The sequence below is a fragment of the Daldinia loculata genome (assembly GCF_022478755.1).
Source record: "Daldinia loculata strain CBS 113971 unplaced genomic scaffold F4817scaffold_13, whole genome shotgun sequence".
In the NCBI taxonomy this organism is placed as follows: domain Eukaryota; kingdom Fungi; phylum Ascomycota; class Sordariomycetes; order Xylariales; family Hypoxylaceae; genus Daldinia; species Daldinia loculata.
In genome coordinates, this window is record NW_026054867.1 from 72,666 (window position 1) to 95,849 (window position 23,184).

The 23,184-nt window shown below is 48.6% G+C and overlaps 9 protein-coding genes across 9 annotated transcripts; 4 read left to right on the forward strand and 5 right to left on the reverse strand.

Moving 5' to 3' along the window:
• Nucleotides 1–337: 337 nt before the first annotated feature.
• Nucleotides 338–1,297, forward strand: F4817DRAFT_41660 (uncharacterized protein). The gene has a single exon (XM_049307434.1). It carries the CDS (start codon nt 436–438, stop codon nt 1,105–1,107), a length of 672 nt encoding a protein of 223 aa, XP_049160825.1. The 5' UTR covers nt 338–435; the 3' UTR covers nt 1,108–1,297.
• On the reverse strand, nt 1,298–3,181 carry F4817DRAFT_41663 (Pex24p-domain-containing protein). The gene is made up of 2 exons (XM_049307435.1): nt 3,127–3,181; nt 1,298–3,067 (listed from the first exon to the last, which is right to left on the reverse strand). The coding sequence occupies exon 2, from the start codon at nt 2,964–2,966 to the stop codon at nt 1,488–1,490; it is 1,479 nt and encodes a 492-aa protein (XP_049160826.1). The 5' UTR covers nt 2,967–3,067; nt 3,127–3,181; the 3' UTR covers nt 1,298–1,487.
• A 217-nt stretch (nt 3,182–3,398) lies between these two features.
• Nucleotides 3,399–4,852, forward strand: F4817DRAFT_331802 (uncharacterized protein). Its single transcript, XM_049302566.1, has 2 exons — nt 3,399–3,726; nt 3,812–4,852. Exons 1-2 carry the CDS (start codon nt 3,521–3,523, stop codon nt 4,683–4,685), a joined length of 1,080 nt encoding a protein of 359 aa, XP_049160827.1. The 5' UTR covers nt 3,399–3,520; the 3' UTR covers nt 4,686–4,852.
• Nucleotides 4,853–4,857: 5 nt separating this feature from the next.
• On the reverse strand, nt 4,858–7,295 carry F4817DRAFT_331804 (aldehyde dehydrogenase). Its single transcript, XM_049302567.1, has 2 exons — nt 5,840–7,295; nt 4,858–5,776 (listed from the first exon to the last, which is right to left on the reverse strand). Exons 1-2 carry the CDS (start codon nt 7,167–7,169, stop codon nt 5,343–5,345), a joined length of 1,764 nt encoding a protein of 587 aa, XP_049160828.1. The 5' UTR covers nt 7,170–7,295; the 3' UTR covers nt 4,858–5,342.
• Nucleotides 7,296–7,467: 172 nt separating this feature from the next.
• F4817DRAFT_331808 (ribosomal protein L22e) lies at nt 7,468–8,393 on the forward strand. Its single transcript, XM_049302568.1, has 4 exons — nt 7,468–7,670; nt 7,774–7,809; nt 7,874–8,070; nt 8,140–8,393. The coding sequence occupies exons 1-4, from the start codon at nt 7,656–7,658 to the stop codon at nt 8,264–8,266; spliced, it is 375 nt and encodes a 124-aa protein (XP_049160829.1). The 5' UTR covers nt 7,468–7,655; the 3' UTR covers nt 8,267–8,393.
• F4817DRAFT_331811 (mitochondrial carrier) lies at nt 8,356–9,655 on the reverse strand. Its single transcript, XM_049302569.1, has 2 exons — nt 9,471–9,655; nt 8,356–9,377 (listed from the first exon to the last, which is right to left on the reverse strand). Exons 1-2 carry the CDS (start codon nt 9,562–9,564, stop codon nt 8,482–8,484), a joined length of 990 nt encoding a protein of 329 aa, XP_049160830.1. The 5' UTR covers nt 9,565–9,655; the 3' UTR covers nt 8,356–8,481.
• Nucleotides 9,656–9,659: 4 nt separating this feature from the next.
• F4817DRAFT_41746 (uncharacterized protein) lies at nt 9,660–10,713 on the reverse strand. Its single transcript, XM_049307436.1, has one exon. The coding sequence runs from the start codon at nt 10,406–10,408 to the stop codon at nt 9,920–9,922; it is 489 nt and encodes a 162-aa protein (XP_049160831.1). The 5' UTR covers nt 10,409–10,713; the 3' UTR covers nt 9,660–9,919.
• A 356-nt stretch (nt 10,714–11,069) lies between these two features.
• F4817DRAFT_363828 (putative polyketide synthase) lies at nt 11,070–19,440 on the reverse strand (the record flags this gene model as incomplete). Its single annotated transcript, XM_049306684.1, has 9 exons — nt 11,070–11,272; nt 11,347–11,998; nt 12,062–14,166; nt 14,224–14,315; nt 14,370–17,241; nt 17,311–18,501; nt 18,555–18,687; nt 18,738–19,006; nt 19,062–19,440. The coding sequence occupies 9 exons, from the start codon at nt 19,438–19,440 to the stop codon at nt 11,070–11,072; spliced, it is 7,896 nt and encodes a 2,631-aa protein (XP_049160832.1).
• A 1,165-nt stretch (nt 19,441–20,605) lies between these two features.
• On the forward strand, nt 20,606–21,885 carry F4817DRAFT_331818 (S-adenosyl-L-methionine-dependent methyltransferase). The gene has a single exon (XM_049302570.1). It carries the CDS (start codon nt 20,985–20,987, stop codon nt 21,696–21,698), a length of 714 nt encoding a protein of 237 aa, XP_049160833.1. The 5' UTR covers nt 20,606–20,984; the 3' UTR covers nt 21,699–21,885.
• The last annotated feature ends 1,299 nt before the right edge of the window (nt 21,886–23,184 follow it).

The following is a 23,184-nucleotide window of genomic DNA, read 5'->3' on the forward strand; positions in this document are numbered from 1 at the left end:
TAAGACCGCCTTTCTCCTTCTACTATATCCTTTCTTTTACGATACGCCTCGAAGATACAATATATAGATATCCCATCATTTAATGCGTAACAAACCATACCAGCAATGGGAGCAAATATCTGGTTCCGCTTAAATTTCCTAGAAACGCCAATATACAATAATTTCATCAAAACACCATGCCTATATCTGCGCAGGCCCCTAGTTAACACGAACACATTGTTATAGGACCATGTTGCCATCCCAGAACAATATCCACGACAAAGAACAATGTAATCACATCGAGGCCGTATTTAACAGTCCACATCCCAGTCCATTTTAGCGCGCCAAAAACCCATTGTTCTCTAAACATATCTACCTCCCTAGGCAGCAACAGACAAAGAAACACTACGAAGTAGGCGGGCCATTAGTTAGCACCCTAAACCGAACCTAACAGCCATGTCCGGAAACCCAGCCCCACTCCTCCGCGTCCCCAACGAGATCCTCCATACGATCCTCGAGCACATAACCGAGCCACGCGATTATTTCCGTCTAGCGCGAACGTGCCGCCGCCTGTGGGGACACGAGGACCCGATATACATGTGCGTGGTGCTCGACGCGCGCATCCTCTGGGCCAACATAATCGGCAGTCCGGGATCGAGCGTTCGGCGGTGGCCCCCGCGCTACGAGCCGCTGCTGTACTGGTGTCTGCGGACGCGACAGCCCGTGCACGTCGTGGCGCGCTTCGTCGACCGCTACTACCGCGTGTATCCGGAGACGATACAGGGGTCGCGAACGTCGGCTCTTAGGCCCGCGGTCGTGTACGCCATCTCTGCGAACCACCTCGGCGCGCTGCGGGTTATGCTCGACATGCGCGTGATACCGCCGCTGACGGAAATGGGCGGGCAGTATATGAGCTGGGCTGTCGAGCTGTGCGATGATCTCGTCATACCGCGCTGGCTCGTCGAGAACGGAGTCCGAGTTACGGCGCCGCATATGTTTGCCCTTGATAGGAGGGGGCTCGCGCCGAGTCCTGACGCCGACTGGCAGTGGTTTTGGAGACATTACAGTTCGCCCGTCGCGACCACCACGGGCAACGCGGGCGGTGCGAGTAATACAGGTGGGCCATAAGTTCGGATACGTAAATAATAATCCCCCCCTGAGTGTGATTATGGCTTCGCTGGAACCTAAGAGATAATGCGTCTCTGATTGGACTTAGATACGACGCGCTCTTTACCTTAGGTATATACTTGGTAAGTACGTAGAAACATTGTAATTTGAAATTACACCTAAAAAGCGTTATTTTATCAGTGTATTGTCTCTAGCGTATGAATGTAGTTCCTTATATATTTTCCAATGTTTAATGTCTAGGTGAAATCTTGTTGTCACTCCTTAATGGCTGGAGAAATTGTGTCCGCATAGTCGTAAGAAATCTCTTAATCCCACTTCGCTGCTGGAACAATATAGTTTCTGGTCGACTGGATTCAGAATTCGAAATAATAATAAAACAATCATATAGAGGTTTCGGTGAGGTTTTTTCTCTTTACCAATCGTACCCATCTTCTCCGCCTCCACTCGCCTCTCCTGCCGTCGCTATCCTCCCCTTCTTCCCAACTAGGCTTTTGTGGGGTCTTTGCTTTCTCCTTCCCCTTGACTGGTGTAGGCTGTTCGATCACTCCGACCTTTTCACCCTCCTGCTCGTCGTATATATCGTAGACCCACCTCTCACCCTCGGTCTCGACTTCGACGCCTGTGATGATGCGCTCCTCTACCCATTCGCGGCTCCAGAGGTCCAGGGCCCACTTCTTCTCGCTCCACTCCCACCCCTTGGGAGGAAGTACATCTTCGAAGAAACGTGTGCCAACTGGCCTATCTCCGGCAATGCGTCGTGGTGATAGCGGGTCGTATGGCGCCGCACTGAATAACCATGGTTCCCATTCACCCTCGTTCGAGAGACGCTGTAGCTCAAAGATTTCCACTTCCCTGACTTCTGGCGCGTTGTCGAGTATGACATCGCGTTCAACCCACTGCTCTATCCAGCCTCTAGCTTTCTCCTCTTGTGGATGTATATGCTTCTCATGTGCAGCTTGAAGCTGCCGCTGAATAGTAGGATGGCCAGTACATATAACCACCCAACCGATAGATAAGAAAATCAATCGCCATGGTAGTATATTCGACGCAATGCTCATGAAGACGCAGACGATGAATAGGGATACGAACAAGGCGCTACTCAGAGCTTCGTCGCTGAAATTTGTCCGTGGTACTACTAGCCTTATGATATTGTCGTGGAGCTGGCTGAAGTCCTCCATACTATTTTGCAAGTCCCTCATGTTGCGGAAAAAGTCCCTACTCAACTCCTTGACGGGCTTGACAGTAATTGCAGGGCCAAGCGGAGGTCCATGGGGCGAATATCCTATCGCCTGTTCACTTGACAAGCTGAATTCGGCTGCGGGATAGCGTGCTACAAAGCTCGGGACCAGGACACAGATGAGGAGAGCTGTCAAGGGAAGAATTGGTAGGAGATAGGGGTCCAGGCAGACGAATGTGAATATGGCGAGAAAGGAGATGGTATGCGTTGGTCGTCTCCAAGACAGTAAACGGACTACGCGAGCTTGAAAGACAAAAATAACTCCGATACGAGCATTGAAGCGTCGGAAATTGTTGGACATGGTAGGCAGATTAAAATTAGGACGGTCCGCGCCCGGTGTGTTAGGTTCTTGAGAGGCTTCATCCTGGGGAAGCTGGGTGTCGTCGAGGGGCACCACCTGAGATAACAACTTCTCGACTAGTTGGTCTTGGATCTTGGTTTTCTCCTTGAAAGCCGAGAGGTGACCGCGGAGACCCTTACGCCGCCGGGACGGAGTCTCACTATCGGAGCGGTCTCCCGAAGTCGAAGGTGTACGTGGTCCAGGTGGCGAAGAACCGTCAAGGACGATGGTTGGGATAGGGTCGTCACGGTTGACGAAGACATCCGGACTATAGTCATCCATTTTAACTCTAGGATGTGATATTACTATAATATTTGCTGAAACGGCCCGTCTGTTTGCGTTATATCGAGTTTCACGATGACGCAAGTCGAAGATCCAGGGAGCTTCGGAAAAGCTTCAACCTTAGCCAGTATGGCTACGAGAGCTTGGACAATGCTCTAACATTATATGTCGTAGAGATACAGTAATGCTACGACGTCTAGCTTGATGAATAACTGTGTTATGAAGATTGAAGATAAGAAGCTGAAGTTATGGAATACGTGAGATGAGCTACGATGAGTTGGAACCGATCGATCACATGCCAAAGCTGCCTAATAATAGCCTTACCTAAGAAATACGTAGCCGGTAGCTGTGCCGACAATACCGCGCGTTAGTGGTTTTGAATAGCGTATCGATAGTAAACACGACAGGGCTAAATGCCACTAAGAGGATAGCGGGGCATGCATTTTAGGGAATTGCAGGGGTCCATGAAGCTCCAGACAAAAATGTTTCCAACAGCGTAACCAAACAGCACCACATCGTCAACCTTAAACCCGTCACATACCACCTCCGGGAAAATGCCAATCACAATCCTCCAACCGGCATTGCTACCGGCGCACAGCCCCCGAGATGCAAACTACGATTCCGAGTCAGATTCGGAGGGCGGTGTCGACCTGGAAGGCGACATCTCCATGATGCGCCCGGCCAAGCGAGCTCGACGGACAGGCGACGACTCGATTGTGACTCCCGGCGAGGTGATCACGGAAGATCCTCAATGGATGCGGTAATACTTTTCAATGCTATCTCCCCAACTATACGCATACATATTGAGGAGTAACAATAACAAAAAAGCTAATATATCTTCACAGCGGCCACGGCACATACACAACCGCCGACCCCCCCGCGATAATATCCTCCGTAGCAGGCACCCTCTCCAAAACCAACAAACTCCTCTCCGTGCGCCCCCTCCGCGCACGCTACACCCCCGAGATAGGCGACCTAGTCGTCGGCCGCATCGTCGAAGTCCAAGCGAAGCGCTGGCGCGTCGACGTCGGCGCCTCGCTTCTCGCACAGCTGCCCCTCAGCGCCGTCAACCTACCCGGCGGCATCCAGCGCCGCCGCACCGAGACCGACGAGCTGCAGATCCGCACCTTTTTCAGCGAGGGCGATTTGCTCGTCGCCGAGGTCCAGCAGCTGTACTCGGATGGCGGCGCCGTCCTGCACACGCGCAGTCTGCGCTTCGGCAAGCTGCGCAACGGCGTGTTCATGGCTGTTAGCGGCACCGGCGGCGGCGGCGGTGTTATCCGCGCGAAGCGGCAGACTTTCGTGCTGGACGTGGGCCGGGCGGTGGGGGGTGGGGGTGCCGCGGCGGATGATGCCGAGAAGATTGATATTGTGCTGGGTGTGAACGGGTATATCTGGATCAGCAAGCATGTTGAAGGCGAAGGAGCAGCGGCCGAGGGTACGGGGCCGGGAATTACGCGGATCGAGGAGAGCGTGGGATTAAATGTGTATTCGAGCCAGAACGATGCGATACCGCCTGGCACGATGCGTGAGATTGCGCGTGTTAGGGGCGTTATCAATGCTCTTATCGAGCATGGCCTGCGTGTGGACGAAGAAATGGTAGTTACGGGTTACCACGAAGCGGTCGAAATGGCAAGGGCTGATGGTGATGGCGAGGAGACGTTGTATCTTGGGGGTGACCGAGGTCGACGACTGGCTGATACCCTTGTAGGACGGTAGGGACGGACCAAAGCTAGTAGGTCAGTAAGAAAAAGCCATCAATAACGGCTTAGTTATATGAATCTATCACGTCGGCATATTTGATGCAAAATATGTCGTTATAAGAGTACCTGTCACTAAGATAGCTATCCCGAAAAATTACAAATGTTAAAGAGTGAGATACCATCAATTTGCACATTAAAGGTAGTTATAGTACGTTCAATGCTGTAGGATATCTATTATAGGCCAATGATATGTGCACATGTAGCCGGATTGGTTATCGGGACACGAATTCGTTATATACTCTTCAGAAACGCCTACTGGCCATCTTCATTACAATTATACCCTTTCAGTCCCCATTCCTCCTTATAAACACTTTTGTTTGATAGCACCACAGGTTCAAGCCCAATAGGAACACCACTATACACATAGAAAACGCAGCGTAACTCGATACTCGAGATAGACTCGTCATATGCGTAATTATCTTACACATACAAATAAAATTTGATTCCGTACATCAGAGTGCAAGTCAGAGCTTCGCTCGCGGATCATCACCTAGTCTTATTGGTTAGCTAAGCCAAAATAAACAGATTCGACAACAATGAGGAGAGTCTAGAAGTGATCTCCCTTACATCCGGACGCCTCTTACACGAAAGAAGCCGAAACCCCAACATCACATCATTTCCAAAATTCAAGGCCGCGCCCAAATCGATACCGGGAAAATATGGCATACGCCGAGGTAAGGAGAACAATCCACCTCAGTAACGCACCTTTGGCAGTGGGGCCGCCGAGGCCGAAGATGAGCCAGAGCCAGTAGCCGAGACCGGAAAGGGGCTTGCCGTCGCGGTCGAAATTAGGCTTGGTGCTAGTCATCCAGATATGGCGCTTGAAGTCGGGCGCCGAGAAGGGCGGATACCGTGGGCGTAGCAGCTTGTCCATCCAGTTCGGTACCTCGACTATCGTACGCCGGTGCGTGAAGCAGTCGAAGCCCGCTCGTCCGTGGTACGAGCCCGTACCGGACTCGCCGACGCCTCCGAAAGGTAGCGTGGATATCGCGCCGTGCATCCATGCGTCGTTGATAGTAGCACCACCGGAAGTAACTTGGCTGAGGACTGCCGGGTATGATTAGCACAGTTTTAGCACAGTTTTAGCACGGCAAAGGTTTAGACACTCACTCTTTTCGTTCTCGGCTTTGGACCCGAAAGTAGTAACCGTTAGAGGTGTAGGGTCAACCGTGTTCATGATCTTAACAGCATTGTCGACAGTATCGTAGGGAATAATAGACCAGACGGGACCGAAAGATTCGTCCTTCATCATGGGGTCGTCGGTAGAGTCCACGAGAACAACGGTTGGTGAGATGTAAAGATCAGATCTATCCGTCTCTCCGCCCAAGACAATCTTGCCGTTGGTGGTGTCGAGCATCTTCTTGATGCGGTCGAATTGCTGCTCGTTAACGATACGGGCATAATCGGAGCTCGCCTTAGCACCGTTGGGGTAGAATTCCTTGTAGGTCGCGTTGAGATGCTTGATAAAGTCATCAACTAAGTCTTTCTGGACGGTCACATAATTCTGCGATAAGCAAACTTGGCCGGCGTTGATCGTTTTCCCCCACATGAGACGTCTTGCAGCTAGTGCTAAGTTGGTAGATCTGGAGATGAACGAAGGGTTTCGACCTCCAAGCTCGAGAGCAACTGGCGTAAGGGTCTCGGCGGCCTTCTTTGCGATGATTCTCGCAACAGTCGGACCCCCGGTATAGAATATCTTAGCCCATTTCTCATTGAGCAAGGCAGTGCTCTCCGGGACTGTTCCATTGACAACGAAGAATGACTCGGGGTCAAGGTACTTCTCAATCATCTCCTTCATTACCATGGCAGTCGCAGGAGCGCTCTCAGAAGGCTTAATCACAGCGGTACAACCAGCCGCAATAGCACCAATGAGCGGAGCGACGTTAAGCATTAGAGGGAAGTTATAGGGGCCAATAATTAGAACCGCGCCTAGAGGCTCCTTTCTGATACGTGGTTTCATGGCTGAAAATGTCCAGGGATACTCGATATCCTTATCGTCCTTTACCCAGTCCTTCAGCTTTTTGAGAACTAGGTTAAGTTCTTGAATCAAATGGTGAATTTCAGACAAGATAGCATCGTGAGGCGCCTTGTTCAAATCCTTCTTCAAGGCGGCCTGGAAATTCTCAGTGTAGTCAGTGATACCCCAATACAGCTTTCGAAGCTGTACAAGCCGCCACTCGACATCTTTGGTCTTTTGGGATTGATACGACTGGCGGACTGTAGCAGCAATCTTAGGAATGCTGTCGATGGGGGTTGCCTCAAAGGCGGGGATCTTGATATCAGATGTCATGATGGTGGTAGAAATCGAGGATATAGGAATAATAAAAGAAGCTGGTAAACAGGAGGCACAGTGAGAGAAACCAGTCTTCTCGGAGCTACAGATGACAAACTGACGTAATAGACAATAGATATGAAAATTTATTGGTAATTCTGTATTCATAAAAGCATCCCAAGTTTTACCCTATGTTACATCAGACTGATGTTATCAGACTGATGTTACATGAAATTCGTTGAAGCTGCCAAGTAAATAAACTTCGCCGAGGTTCTTACCCCAGTCTGTTTTAGATATCCCAGCTAGCAGCGGCGGCCTGCAGACGCGAGCCACAACGGCTTGCGCGGGGTCCGAATTGGGGTTGATTGCAGGTACGTAATTCACACTGTAACTTATACTGTAAGACAAGAAAGGTACGTACCTTGTAAAAAGCACAGACCAATTTAGCTTGCCCTATCGGCCTACCGAGCCCCCACTTCGGTTTCGATACACCAAAAAGTCCCTATCAAAATTCAACGAACTTTTTTTTTTTTCCCTCCCTCTTTTCCAGCAGCATCAATCGCAACGCTTCGCCGGCAACATTCAACCCTCAACCACCTCAATCAACAGACGCAGGATTCGACCTCTTTGCGTTCATAATCACACTCAGTAGCAATGGCTCCTCAAACAGTATGTATCACATGACACCGCTTTGCTGTTGGCCCAGTCTCTCTGGCAATCAGCGAGATGATGGCGTGAAGCAGTAGGCTAAGGTCAAATTTTCATCATGTAGAAGAAGTCCGGCAAGCAGGCCAAGACGACGAAGAAGGTAAGCTCTCTCATAATATCCGATCTTGTCGCAAAACACAGAAGTTTCTTACAATGCGCCTCAGTTCGTCATCAACGCCCAGCAGCCCGCCAGCGACAAGATCTTCGACACCGCTGCCTTCGAGAAGTTCCTCCAGGACAAGATCAAGGTTGACGGCCGCACTGGCAACCTCGGAGACGCCATCGTTATCCAGCAGGCTGGCGAGGGCAAGATCGAGATCATCGCCCACAACGAGCTCTCCGGCAGATACCTCAAGTACCTGTGAGTTCCTCCCGATTTGCTACGGCATACATGGCCAAATATAAAGTCACTAATACTTGTCGCATTTAGGACCAAGAAGTTCCTTAAGAAGATGCAGCTCCGTGACTGGCTCCGTGTCGTCTCTACCTCCAAGGGTGTCTACGAGCTCAAATTCTTCAACGTCGTTAACGACGAGGCTGATGAGGATGAGGACTAAATGGACATGGAATTATGATAAATGGGGGAAATTGGCGATTGTGCATGGACTCTACGTAGGACAGGCACTTCGATGCTATGACACATAGACTTGAATTCCCAGGAATAAAATCGCCATTGCCAACAAATACTTGGACTCTTTATTGTGATTTGGTCTATACACACTTTCTAAGCCTTTGGGCTGGGTAGCTCCGTGAATGCATGGTATCTCGTCTATTATGGTAATGCTCTCATAACGCCTTCGAAGGCCACCAAAGCCATAGCATTAGCGGGAAATGCTCTCAAGAAACACGGTAAAAACCCTCGCCAATACCCCTTAGCACCGCCCTCTCTATAAACAGCTTGCGCCGCCTGTAACCAAGTCTTAAACCTCGGCGTCCCGTCATTAAGTTTCCCACCCATCGGATCTGTCATGACCCGTTGCTTAACAACATCGCTCGGATAGCTCGTAAGCCAGAAGATCTGAGCGCTTAGTCCACCTGCCCAGAAATTAATAGCCGGAGTGCTGAGACTCGTCCGGTCTCTTAAAAGACGCGAGAAAATATCGTAGGACCCCCACCAAAAAAAGAAAAAGGACCGGAATATCAGCGTCGAAAACAGCCCCTTGTAGATACCGCGCACGCCGTGGGCGCCGTAGATCTTCCGTATACAGTCTACCGGCCCCGAATACAACCGCTCGGTCTTCTTGGCCGAGTACTGGATCTGCAGGCGCGCCTTGACGTGCTCGACAGGCGCCGCGATGAAGCTCACCGTGCAGCCCGCAAGAACGCCCGCGAGCCCGTGGCCGTAGGACGGCAGATGCGCTGCGGCGTGCGAGGTCGCGGCGATAGGGCCCTCTTTCTCGGGCCGGGTGTTCGGGGGCGTCGAAGGACGGTGCGGCGTCAGGTGCCGGTAGAAGACGTGCTCGGCGAGCAGCCGGCGGTACACGGTCAGCGACCCCAGCATGATGGAGTCCATGAACATCCAGCCGACGAGGGGGGGAGTGGCGCCTTTATACAGGCCGCGCACGCCTTCGTTGCGGAGCGTTTGGACTAGGCATTGTAGCGGTCCGCTGAAGCGTGTGGAGTCGGTGGTTTGTAGGCGTACTTTGATCGTGTCGAAGGGGTGGCCGACTGTAGATCATATCATAGCACATACATTAATATATTAATACATATTGTCTTTTGCCGGTGCTGGAGTGCTGGAAGAAGAGAGACCAGACCTACCCGATAGCTTCGCGATGCCGGAGAAGACGCCCGCTACGAAACCCTTGTAGTTCTTGTTGGTTTCTGCCGGCTTTCGCGTGTGGTCGGCCGTCATCGTACGGGCTGGGCTACATTGGAGGGGAAGGGAAGGTAAATTTATTTTAGAGGAGTAGTGACGTCTGTGTTTTTTTTTTTTTTTTTTTCGAATTCGAATCTAGGTTAGGTAAGTTCCGGAGCCGAGATCGGCCGCCGGGTTTACAATGTAGGTTCTCGATCCGCGCCGTGTGGACATAGGTTTTAGATCATGGCCAATTGGAAATGGTCCGTTATTAATTCATACATGAAAATTGTGAAATTGGGTTGAGCATTAATATTAAATTCATAAGTGTATCGTCGATCCTCTCGACGTTAGTCCAATATCCCCCCTTTCCTATCTCTGTAAACGTTGGGAAAGATGCAAATATGTAAGCTCATGTCACAACCTGGTAATCTAGCCTATCCCAGCGTATGATCTCAACTCCAAAATAAGCAGCACCGTTATCTCTCAGGAAGTTGACCATGTCTTTGCATGCCTCGCCCCATAGCTGCTCATCCTCGGCACTATATTCACGATCGTTCTCATCCCAGGCCACTACCATGATAGTCGGCACGGCAGCTATATTAGACCCTTCCATCCGTCTATTAGCGGCCTCAAACTTGATAGACCACTTCTCCCGTAGACTTTCTCTAGACCCTAAAAAGCCATTCCTTGCTCTTAGCTCTTTGATGGTATCTTCTAACTCGCTAGACAGATTCCGTTGTCCGTCTCGTGGTGCCCATGGTTCCAGGTTTGGATAGCACACTCGCTTCTGTTCCGCGTTAGAGGATGGACATATTTCAGCTACTGTCCATGTCTTGTTCCTGTTCCCAATTGCTAGCTTGTCGATATTGAGAGGAAATGTTTGTGCTCTTTGAAGCATCCTAATATAAATGTGAAATTGATTTAATTACTATTTGACGTGTGTGGTAAAAATGGTCATTAAATTTGAGGATGACGATGAGTACAGTTAGTATGGCAAGTTTCCGTTTGACAGGATTCGAGCAGATAAGTATTGGGGCAAGTTGTGAGAGTTGTGCTGACGCTGACGCAACCGGAAATAATCAGTTTACCAGCCCTCAGGACATAATCACTATACCTGGGTAGTGATCGCGACGAGATACTTCATCATTTATTAAGGGCCTTTAGCATTCGATAATTTCTTAGCTGCTCAATCCGCGCGAGTATTCTCTTTCATCTCATTATCCCAGAACAGCCTTTACCTAGCTGCTAAGTGTAGCAGAGCCCGGAGGCTGAAATATCCATCGTTTCCAGCACATTATAACCCAGTAGGTGAACAACCGAGCTCACGGGGAAGCTCTATAAGTCTAAGGGCGAAATAAGGGAGAACCTGACCCGATATCCTGTAAGTGTCGAGTACTAAATACCCCTAGACTAATATTTACCAAAAAGGGGTAAATCTTCCAAACGCATCAATATGACAAGCAGCTCACTCATTCCTCCCAGCTTTTACTATTTCCCATCCAGCCAACAGTATTAGAAAGAAGCCACCCAATAGTCAGACTTACACCCCACCCACCCCTTTACTCCTCAGCCCTCAGCATATCCGGCATCGCCTTCGAGCCCGAGGCTATCTTCTTCGCAAGCGACGTGAGCGCCGTCTTGCTCAGCAGGTCGAACACGGAGATATCCGACTGCAACTCCGAGTAAACCCAAGCCCGTAGCTCGACGGCAAGTAAGCTGTCGACGCCGTAGCTGCTCACCGGCCTCGTGACTTCAATGTCCTCTGTTTGATCCATTCGTTAGCTTTGTTCTCTCTTGTCTTTCGCGACTGTGCTGCTGCTACTTAGCACTACTTACCAGCCGCTATCATCATAGACTTGGCGAGCTTCTTCACTAGGGCGTCTGCGACGATATCAGTCGCCTGCTCGAGGCTGCTTGCCTGCGCGAGCTGCACGCGCAGCTGCACCGTGTCCTCATGCGTCACCTTCGCGAGCTGGTGTATGTCGACCTCTGCGAGGTGCGCAAACTTGGCGTCCTTGTAGTAGTACGGCTCCTCCTTTGCGCCGTGTAGTAGTATGCCACCCGTTCCGAGGCCGGTGATGACCTGTGGAGGCACACGTGCGCCGTTGAAGCTCTCGCCCGTGATGGCGGCTTGTAGGATGCTGAGGAACTCCTTCTCTAAAATACCGATGACGATCCAGCTCTGCATATTTTCGAAGACGCGGTAATCTGTCGTCTCCTCGGCTAGGAAGCCGACACCTAGCACCATGCCGACGTCTATGGCGCACGCGTTAAGGCCGAGCTTGCGTCGGTGATGGGCTAAAGCGTCTTGGTATGTATTACCGGCTGCGTAGTTGCCTTGGCCACGGGAGCCGCCAATGCCGGCGATAGATGAAAGCATTACGAAGAAGTCGAGGTCGTTGGGTAGGTAACTGTGTAAATTCCAGCTCCCTTGGACCTTACTTCGGGTTGCAGCAAGGAATTGGTCCGACGACATGGTCTGAGAAATCTATTCCATGGCATATTTATTAGCCAAAACTCACCATATGCAAACGGAATGGGAGTGACTTACACCGTCCCTAAGCGCCATGGCACCCTGTATGACACCACGAATAGCAGGCCAATTCTCGATCTTACATCTATCTAGACATCCTAGTAGTTGGCTTTCATCTGCTACATCGCACGCCCATGCGTCTGCTTTGACCCCTTGACCAGTGAGTTGAGCTAACAAGCCTGGGACAGATGCCTTGCTGGCCCCTGAACGAGACAGAAGGAGGATATTCTTTGCACCAGATTCTGCCATCCAGTTGGCGATGGAGCCACCTAGACCACCTGTACCGCCTACGATCACGTATGTTGCATCAGGATGGAAGTGCACTGGAGCCGTACCTGGTGGGATGGCTTGGATGACATCACCATCCACAGCTTCTATCACGAGCTTACCGACGTGTTTGCCAGTCTGCATGAGTCTAAAAGCTTCTTCCACCCTCGAGAAGGGCATAGTGGTGATCGGCGTGAGAGGCTTTACGATACCCGCACGGATCAGGCCCATGACCTCGCGGAACACCCTTGCCGTGGTGAGGATGTCATGGTCCATAAGGTCGATCATGTTAACAGAGTGGAAGGACATGTTCTTGATAAACGGCGCCATGTCCAGTCCAGTGTTTCCAACGATATCTTTTTGGCCCAATTCAACGAATCGGCCAAATCGTGCGACGCAGTGCCATGATTCCCTTAACGCGTCGCCGGCGAGAGAGTTTAATAAGACATCCACGCCGCGCCCACTGGTATGCCGCTTAACCGCCTGTGCGAAACTCACGTCACGGCTGTTGAAAATGTGGTCTTCGGGAACATTATACGTATTTATCAATAGCTGCTTCTTCTCGCGTGACGAGACCGTGGCAAAGACCTCGGCGCCAAAGTGCTGGGCAAGCGCAATAGAAGCTTGTCCGAAACCACCGGCTGCGCTGTGGATCAGGATCGTCTCGCCCTTTTGTATATTTCCAACATTGACCAGGGCGTAGTATGCGGTGCTATATACGAGCGGAACCGAAGCTGCCACATTAAAGTCGAAGTTTTGAGGAATTAATTGGACCATGGACTCGTCTGTTCTGATGTAATTTCTGAACGTTCCTTTCTTCCAAGTCATCACCTTGTCCCCGGGCCGAAACGCCTTGACTTTGTGGCCGACACGGCTCACAACACCACTGGCGTCAAGGCCGAGTTCATGCTGTGAGAGCTGGCCCATTGCTATCATGACGTCCTTGAAGTTAAGACCTGCGCTCTTGATTTCAATTTCAATCCCGTAGTCAGAAAGCGGTACTAACGCAGTAGGATCGTCCACGAATCGCAACGTATCAAGCCTTCCCGGTGACCCGATCTGAAGCGTTAACGGGCGACCCCCTTGCTTGAAAGGGGCTGGTTCGGGCTGAGCAGCGACGTGTAATGTTTTGATCAGATCATTTACACCCCTCTCGAGGACGATCCTCTGAATCATTGGAACCCCATCCCTTATAGCGACCTCCCAATCAGGGCGCTCTAGGCCCTTAGAATTCATTAACGCTGTGAATACTTTAATAACTGTAGCGATCGTCTCGTCGGTATTGATTGCAACATTAGGGTCCAGATCCAGTGTAGAAAGAGAAATAGTAGGATTCTCGGCGCGAATCACTCTTGATAAGCCGGTCATAAGGTTAGACTGAGGGTTCTCGCTGTCGACAGTACCGCCCCGTGTTACGTATGTAGCGGTTCGGGAAGAAAAGAGAAGGTGTTTAAGGGCATCCCAGTCCTCCGTGGATACATTTGGAAGGAAGCCTTCATGTCTCTTAACATCGACCAAAATAAGGCACGATTTGTTCTTCACATTGACACCAGTTGTGTTTTGCAATCTCATAGTTACCACGTCGCGACCGGCACCCCTCATCTTCGATGCGATATTCTCTGCAAAGTTAGATGTCTCCTGCTCGGGAGTTGTTGGTAGAACGATCATGACTTCTTGCGATGTATCCAGGGGTTTAGATGCAGTGGCAGTAGTGACCATGACTGAATTTGTCAGATCTATACTCTCTTCGAAATCTGGGAAGTTAATCTCTACGCCGGAAAATCCTACGTCGAGCATAAGGTTATTCCATTTATCTACGGTTAGACATGGTCCTTCGTGACGTCCGTCCCCCTCGCCTATATAGAGTGTTAATATCTTTGGCAAGCCTTAATAAGACTTACTGTCGAACTCACCATACCACCAGCCTTCAAGTGAACCCACAATCATGTGCGTTCTCATTTTCCCAGCTGGTTCCGTGATTTCTCTGAGGATTAATTTCCCATTTCTATAACCACAAATTAGTAGGGTTGCTAAACAAATAATCACGATATATACCTACGGCTTCAATAATTTATGGACATGCTTTAAGGTTTGTGAGAGAGATCTCGTTGCATGTAGCACGTTCGACGCGACGATCAGATCGTAAGTGTACTCCTTGAATCCTTGTGAAGCAGGGTCCTGTTCAATGTTAAGTTTTCTAAACTCCATAAACGGAGTCCAGGATGCCAGCTTCTCGATAGCCTTTTCGAAATAACCGGTGCTTATGTCAGTGAAGGTATACTTCGTGAAGTGCGGCGAGGTATCGTGGGAACCACCGAGTGATTCAAGTATAGGTAAGCTCACGCCACCGGTACCCCCGCCTACTTCGAGAATATTCATGTTAGGATTCTTATGCGCTAGCAACTGAATATAAGCTGCCATCTGGCAGTTGTGCCGCTCTGTGCCCAGGGAATATTTGTACCAGTTATGAAGAAGGTCGTTGTTCATCAGAACTTGCAAAGGCGGTATTTGCCCGCGGAAAATCTGTGGGAGATGTTCGCCATGTGCACACAGGATAGCACCATCCGAAGAAGACTTAGACACGCGGTCCAATAGCTCAGACTCGGCCTTCTCTCCCAAGTCCAACCAATTGGAGTCTGAAGTTTGGTAGCAGAGCTGGCGTTTCTTACCCATATCATAACGTTTGTGCATATAGTTGTAAAACAGCTTAAGATTCCACCCGAGGCCTTCGACTTCAGGTAAAGAGAGCTCGTTCACAATGCGCTTGATATAGATTAAACTAGCAATTTCAAGTTCTTCTAGAATTTTGCGGTGGGGGTTAACGACTTGCTTAGCAGCATTAATACTGATATTTTCGATTTGTCGACGATCCAGAAGAGATACATCCGGTTTCCATTCGAAGACCGTCGCGAGCTTTTGTAGGGACTGGGCGGGAGTGACATCGTCCTCGTTAGCATCATGAACGACAGCGCATTTTATACCTTCAAAAGTGACAAGTGGTTTGTCCCACTGAGTGTCAGCCACGAAAATGGACCATTCATCATCTCCAGAATCCAACTTATTCCGTTGAGAGTAGCCAGACAAGACTACACCGGGTCGATTCGGGACATCCGCTGACACTATTAATCGACTGATACTTGTCGGTACCATGGCCGAAGTAATATCCTCGTTCACCTTGGTGTATGACGGCAAAGCCATGTGGATCATACTATCTAGTGTAGCGGGGTGGATAATGTGAGGATACTCGAAGTTATGAGGCATGAGGCTCTTCGTGTCAGGAATCCTTAGCTTACAGACACTCCAGAAGTTACCCTTCTTTATCTCGGTTAAGTTCTGGAAAACAGGGCCGTATTGAAGACCGATAGAATCAAGGTGCTCGTAGAATTGCCGCGGATTTTGGGCCCGGGAGTGTTTTTCTTGGATGCGATGGTATTGTTCTGCATGGTTCGCTGCAAGTAGTACACCCTCATCATGGAAAAATGCGTTGGGAACCTCTTTATAGTTTATGCGGATCAAACCTGAGCAGTTTAGTTCCCATGCTTCTTGGCGTGAATAAACTTGAAATTCCTCCCAGGTTGAAGTGAGAGCTCGCGATCCAGTGCGGTGAGGCTTGATTGAGAGCATAGTCTCGACACCGTCTTCATCATTAGGAACCACGATAGCCTTACCAACGATAACATCTCGAAGCTCGTAGCTATCAATTTCACGATCTTTAGTAGCGTTATGAAACATAGCCTCGATAGCCATAACCATCATACCAGCAGCAGGGTAGAGTATAGAGCCTTGTACCTTATGTTGCTCTATCCAAGGCACCTCCGTTACCCGAAGAGTATTACGGAACCGTGGTTCATTAACCAAAAGCTCGGGAGTTGCCACACCAAGGAGATCCTTCCTGGGACTGTCCCGGAACCTATGCGCTTTTGATAATAACGATTCTGTCCAATACTTAGCACTATGGTTCCAGCTGAAAGGTGGTAGATCGACCAGAAAGTCCTCGGACGGGTTCTGCTCATTGACAGCGTTAATGTCCGCAGGGTACCCGGACTGGTACAATTTGCCCGCGACGGTAAATGCAGTTTCGCATGCGTTTGAGCCTCTTATAATTGCCGATTGGTACGTGTAGCCCGCCGCGTACGATTTGAGCGTATCCTGGCCTAGAATTTGATCCAACGGACCTTTAAGGGCAGAATGGGGGCCAAGCTCGATGAAGTTCTTGACAAACCCCTTTTTTGCCCGCCCCCTACTATTTTCTCCCGAATAAGTAACCATACTTTCAACCGCTCCGGTAAAGTTGACTTGGCCGATCATATTAGCTACCCAATACGAAGGTCCAAATTCGGAATTCTCGGCCAGGTTTCCGGTCAAAGATGAAAACATCTTCACCGTGCTCCGGCCTTCGGGAAGGGGTGTGATTTCACTAATAGCTCGATAGTACTTGTCCGCAATGACCTGCATATGTGGCGAGTGGTAGGCGACGTCCACTTTTAGCTTCCTTGCGAAATGACCATCGTCCTTCAGTAGCTTCTCTAGCTGGGTTATGGCTACGGAGTCTCCTGATAGGGTCACACTAGAGGGACTGTTGATACAGGCAATAGTAGCCTCACCTTCAGTGACACGTGTAAGATATTCTCGTACTTCTTTATTTCCAAGCCCAACGGCTAGCATAGAGCCCTGTAGTTGTGGAGCGAAGCCCCGAATACAGTTCGAGAGATGGCCGCGGTGGTAGGCGATTGCCCAAGCATCGTCGCGTGCGAGTGCTCCTTTAGCATAGGCCGCTGCGATCTCACCGCTTGAATGCCCAACGACGGCTGTAGGGAAGATCTTCCACATCCTCAGCAAGTCTACCAGTGCCACTTGAAGCGCGGTACATATAGGCTGGCTAAGGTCTGCTGAGTCCAACCTCGACGTGCTCTCGTCTTTCCAGATCTCAGCTGTGCGTATATGTTAGCTCGAATCCTCGCAGGATCAAGAAAGTAATAAGTATAATTGAGTCAACTTACTCATTAGTGACCAAGGCGCTCCCAATTGTACGAAGTATCTCCCTGCTCCTTCAAGACTTTCTCTAAACACAGGAAGCGCTAGAAGCTCACGCCCCATGGCGTACCACTGTGCACCTTGACCAGTGAAGACGAATGCCAAAGCTAGTGCGGTCTTGGTATTATTAGATCGGACACTTCTAAGAGGTTTTCTTAATTCTGTAGAAGCTTCTTTACACGATGTTGCGATAATAAATGACTTCCAGGGAAGGATGCTGCGTCGTCCAGCGAGGGTACGCGCGAGTCTACAAAGGAGCTTTTTATCATGATTCCCCTCGATTGCTTCAGTAGAGGTCTCCTTAAGTTTGGCATCGAGGTATGCACCATACCCGTTTGAAATTCGCGAAATACCGGCCTGGTCATGTGAACTCCAGACAAGAAGTTTTGGAACCGGAGACAGGCTCGACTCAAACCGACCTCCCAAAAGTCCTTCCAGAGATCTCCACTGTTTAGTCCCGTCGCTAAGCTGGCCCATCATGTCAACATCATGAGTTGTGTCAATGCCAGAATCGGGGCTTGAAGCTGGTGATGATCTATTGAGAACCTGGACATTGTGATTTCCAGATAGACCCCGGGCTTTCAAGTAATGGTATGCATCGTCAATTATGCAGTGGCTATTAGTTCCACCATAGCCGAACGAATTAATACTAATGCGACGCAGTCCGTCTTTCGGCCAAGGCATAAGCTCCGTTGGAATCGCGAGATTCCAGTCTTCCATCGGAATTCGTGGGTTGGGCTTTTCATACCAGATAGTCGGTGCAATCTCCCCCTTTTCTAACATCAATATACCCTTTATTACCTGCACAAGACCAGAACCGCCTTCCAAGTGTCCAACATTTGATTTTATAGACCCTATCCAAAGGGGATCCCCAGGGGCTCTAGCTTTTCCAAAAGTAGCAGAAAGCGCGGAAGCCTCAACTGGGTCGCCGGCTGCTGTTCCAGTACCATGGGCTTCGACATAAGTTGTATCCCCTAAACTCAGGCCGGCGTCTGCATAAACCTTTCGAATTAATGTCTCCTGCGCCTCTGCTGACGGCAACGTAATTCCAGGAGTGTTTCCGTCTTGATTAATCCCCGAGTTACGGATAACACCTCGAATTACATCATTATCCCTAACGGCCAGGTGAAGTGGTTTTAAGATACAGAATCCGGCTCCTAGTTCTTCTATTAGCATACCGATATATTATTACGATAAATTATAGAGATACCTTCGCCTCTAGAATAGCCATCAGCTTTGTGATCAAAAGAGTGTGATTTCCCTTTTGGACTCAAGAAATGTAGTCGAGTCATTCCACTCATGACATCTGGTATTATCATTAAATTGGTTCCACCGACAACAGACTGGGAAGACGCATTAGCTATCATCTCTATCCTTCTTTTTTATGACGCACCAGTTTCGATTCGCCTGTACGAAGACTTTGGCAGCCAAGGTGAAGGGCTGCCATTGACGATGAGCAAGCAGTGTCGATACTAATACAAGGGCCCCTCATATTGAAAAACCAAGAGACCCTGTTTGACAACATAGCAAGGCCTGTTCCTGTAGCGTGGTACATGGGGAGGTTGTCGCGATCATGCGACAACATATCGTTATAGTCCTTCGTGAATGTACCAACATAGACCGACGTGTCAGACCCTGCTACATCTTCCATGCGAATTCCGGCTGAAAGATATAATTTTAGAGTCGTTTTTAAGTTATATTAAATATGTTGACATACCATTCTCTAATGCTTCATATGTGCATTCGAGAGCCATACGCTGTTGAGGATCCATCGCCTTGGCCTCTGCAACAGGGATGTTAAAAAAGGGGGCGTCAAATGCTGATATATCTCTCTTCATGAAATGAGCTTCTTTGAAATTCATAGTCCCATAGCGTTCCGTGCTTGGATGATAGAATGCGTCGATATTGAATCGGTCAGGTGGAATCCTAGAAGCAGCACTTCTGCCCTCGGATATCATATCCCAGAGTTTCTGCGGGTTTTCTGCGTCACCAGGAAAGCGCCCTGATATCCCAATGATAGCGACTGGCATGACGGCATCTTCGTACGGAGCAGCAGATAATATGCTGCTCCTCTGGTTGTGACCAAGAGAAGGCATAGATCGACTAAGTTAACAAGGCGATTTGTTTAAACCATTAGGGATTAGTCTTCCAAGTTGATGGCGAAAACCTGTTGTAAGCACGATTCCTAATATTCAGACTTGAATCTGATAGTACGATGGGAGTGTGAAACGACCATAAAATTAAGCTAAAAGACTACCTGATTTTATATCACCATCCTATCTTATTGGGAACGAATAAGCTTCACCAACGCAAAACACAAAGATAGATACCCAAGATAGATGATGTCTTTCGGTACATACCTAAGTAGGCATGACCACAGCAGCCAATGCGTCTTTCCGATATCATCTGCTTGCCTCCCGTGTCTGCACTTAAAAATTCGGCGACTCCATCGCAGACGTGGCGTTCTTTTCCCGTGCTTGCATTATCATGGCCTGTGTCTAAGGAATTGGTGCATATGCAAATCCATAACCGTATTTAGAGTTTTCTACAGAATATAACGGGTTTGAAGTTATCAATAGCTATGGCTAGTTGAGCCTTTATTTTGACTCTAGAGTCTACGCTTGATAAAGTTTACTATGTACCTACGGCAATACTACATGTAGGTATGTAGAATCGAAACATGTTGTTAGGTATTGTTAATAGAAAATGAGACAAGAGCCAATCAGAAGTTAGAGCCAAAGACTAAGTCGAGTGTTACACGAAATTTTCCTGATAGGGTAAGACACTTAGATTTGATTGGCTTGTTGCTTAACTCTAAAAAGGTACCTAAAGACCTATACTTGAATGGAGTTCGGCTATACTTGAGTTGTCATTCAAATTATTATTACATACATTATCTATTAATCTATTAATTGTCTTATTATTTTGCAACTTGATACGAGAAATTGTTGACAATTGAAAAGATCTCAGGTCTAATATCGTAGACCGCGAGGGTTATTTCATATGGATCTACCCCACATCAACTCTGCAGTAAGATCTGATTCCTCAATCTCTCAATGCCGGCTTAGAGAATCTCACGGCCGAAACTTCGCGGCCGAGTTCGTAGTGCTGACTACACGAGAGGTGGGGTTACAGCAAGGGAGTCGCATACAGCAGAAGTCATGATTGGTCGACGTGGTGGCGGAGCCTGACTGCTAACGCATCCTCCAATCCCGACGGTCGCATCCCTAGACGGCTTCCGTTGCTGACTATTAGATAGGGTCCTAAGATAGGTCCTAATGTAATAGAGAAATGCTACTAGTCAGACGCCATGTCTCGGGAGCTGAGACTATATTCGCATCCTCATGCGAGTAGGAGTAAATAGGAGTAGAATGAGGTAAGCATCTAGACCGGCTGAAGCCACCGATTGGTTTGCCTACTACGGTTGCGTGCCTTTTTTCATGGGACCCTTATCGCATACGGTCCAAACGGTTAGTACGGTCATAATCCCATACATATCCATGTTAGATCCGCAGCAGGATGCTCAGAGATACTCCGACATAATATAAGGCGGTAAGACACTTGTGCTTTCTTCTAAATAATCTACGGACTTTGTTTTTCAAAATAACCCATCGTTCAACACTTACCCGGAGAAAAGAAAATGAGTACTACAATGGTCACAGAAACTAGCTCGACGGGCTTGGGCTCGGGTATCTACACACAGTCCATCCTAAACTACCTATACCAGCGCTTAGTTCTGGAATTCAATGTCCCTTACGTATGGGGCTGCCCATGCGATGTATTACTCAACCTCTTTGCCGAACACTTCTCTCAGAACCATCTAGACTGTGGTGTCGCCACGGGTTACTTTCCCGCAACCGTCCTGCAACGTACCCGCCAAGCCAATGCGCAACGCCAAGTTACCTTGTTAGATCTCAACCCCAACTGTCTGGAGGCGGCCAAGGCAGCTATACAGGCAGAGGCGCCACAAGTTCCGGTTCACACTGTCGAGGCAGACATAAAAGCACCCATACCAGCTGCGTTAAAGGGCAAGAAGTTCGATACGATATCCATGTTCAACTTATTCCATTGCGTACCCGGGGGTGCGAGCAAGTTCCAAGCACTTGCCACCTACAAGGACGTTCTTGCGGATGACGGTGTGTTCATAGGATGTACGGTGCTAGGCGAGAAACACACCACCGGCTGGTTTTCTCGGAATTATCTCAGCCTCTATAACTGGGTCGGCGTGTTCAATAACTGGGATGACAAGGCGGAGGACATCGAAAGCGTGCTTCGATCAGCGTACAAGGAGGTTGATACCTGGAAGGTTGGAATGATATTCATGTGGAGGGTAAAGGGCCCCAAGAAGGCCTAAGTACCTACCTGATACTAACAACACCGCATTTATGGAGACATGGGCTGTTCATGGGGATGGGTCTGTTAGGAGTTTGGTTGGCTATCTTTTGTACCACAGCAAGCAGTTTTTTTCTTCCTGGGCTAAGTACAGGATAGATTTGGATAAATTCGGAGAAAAAAATACCTCAATACATCTGATTAAACTACAATTTGTGTTAAGCCTGTCCTATCGTTCTGACTAGAAAGTAAACCTATCAGCCTCCAGTCGGCCTCTATGCCAATATGAAGGTCTTGTCGAGTTAGATGGATACATCTGATGTCCGCCGTCTTTGGAACGTCTAATTGAAAAACCAAAGTGACAGTCCTATTAATTAGGCAGGTAATTTGTGATCCCGGAGTTCATAACGGCGTTCTCCACGCCACCGAGCCAGATTGTAACTTTCGTTGTATACGTTAGCACCGGGCCGAGGACATTGCTGTCGATCGCAAACGGGTTGTCACTTTTATAGAGACAAATCGCCCGTCAAAGTGTCCCACATACAGGTGGCCCTATCTGTAATGCCTCTTCGATGTCAGGCACCAATATATTAGCAGTTCGGCGATCAAGACCGACTTAAGTCTTCGTATTACTACATAAAGTTCTACAAATCTCATCACCGGTCATTCTTTAGGCACATGTTTCTAAGGAGATCGGTCGGAGGACGAAGAATAAACTTGTGTTAAGAGATAGATACCCTTGATTAGTGTCATACATAGAGTGAATGTCAGGATACTCGAATTGATCAACACCTGTTCTTCTATCCTCTTTCGCCTCTTATATACCCAATCCTAGTAGATTACCCCTAAATCTACCCCTAACCCATTTATTCCCTAACATCTACCTACACTATAGGACACAACTTAACACTTAGCTTCAAGAGAGGGTTAATAAGAATACGACAGGCAAATGATATTGTTTTCATGTAGGAATTTCTACTTGACTAGCCATTTTGATATGAAGGATAGCACTACTTAAAGTGTGATCTAAGAAGTAGTGTTCTAGATTTGGAGGGTGTATTGGCTTGTCATATCTGCAAGATGAGTAACGCAAAACACGACCCAGCCACCTCACCTAACCCAAGTACCCAGTTACGATAATAAAACTTGAGGAAAAAAATATCGTATACTGATTCGTTGGTATCTCCTCTTGAAATTTAAGTAAGGTATTTAAAGTCCAAAGTAGCTATTAGATGGGCGTTATAGCTTGATCGTAAAGGTGATAAGGGGTGGTGTTGGAGCTAAGTAGCACAAGCATTTCTCAAAGAGGTTCACCTCTAAGATTAGTAAACGCTTCCGTTAATCTACCTAGGTATTAGTTATTTTCTTTTCTTTCTTTCTTTCTTTCTTTGGACCATACGATTGTTAGATTGTGACTGGTGGTAGTTCTTACTAACATTACACAAGTACGTTTATTCCTATAGTTTTACAATCAATAAAGGAACTTTGCAGTGAATTCAACCTCGTTG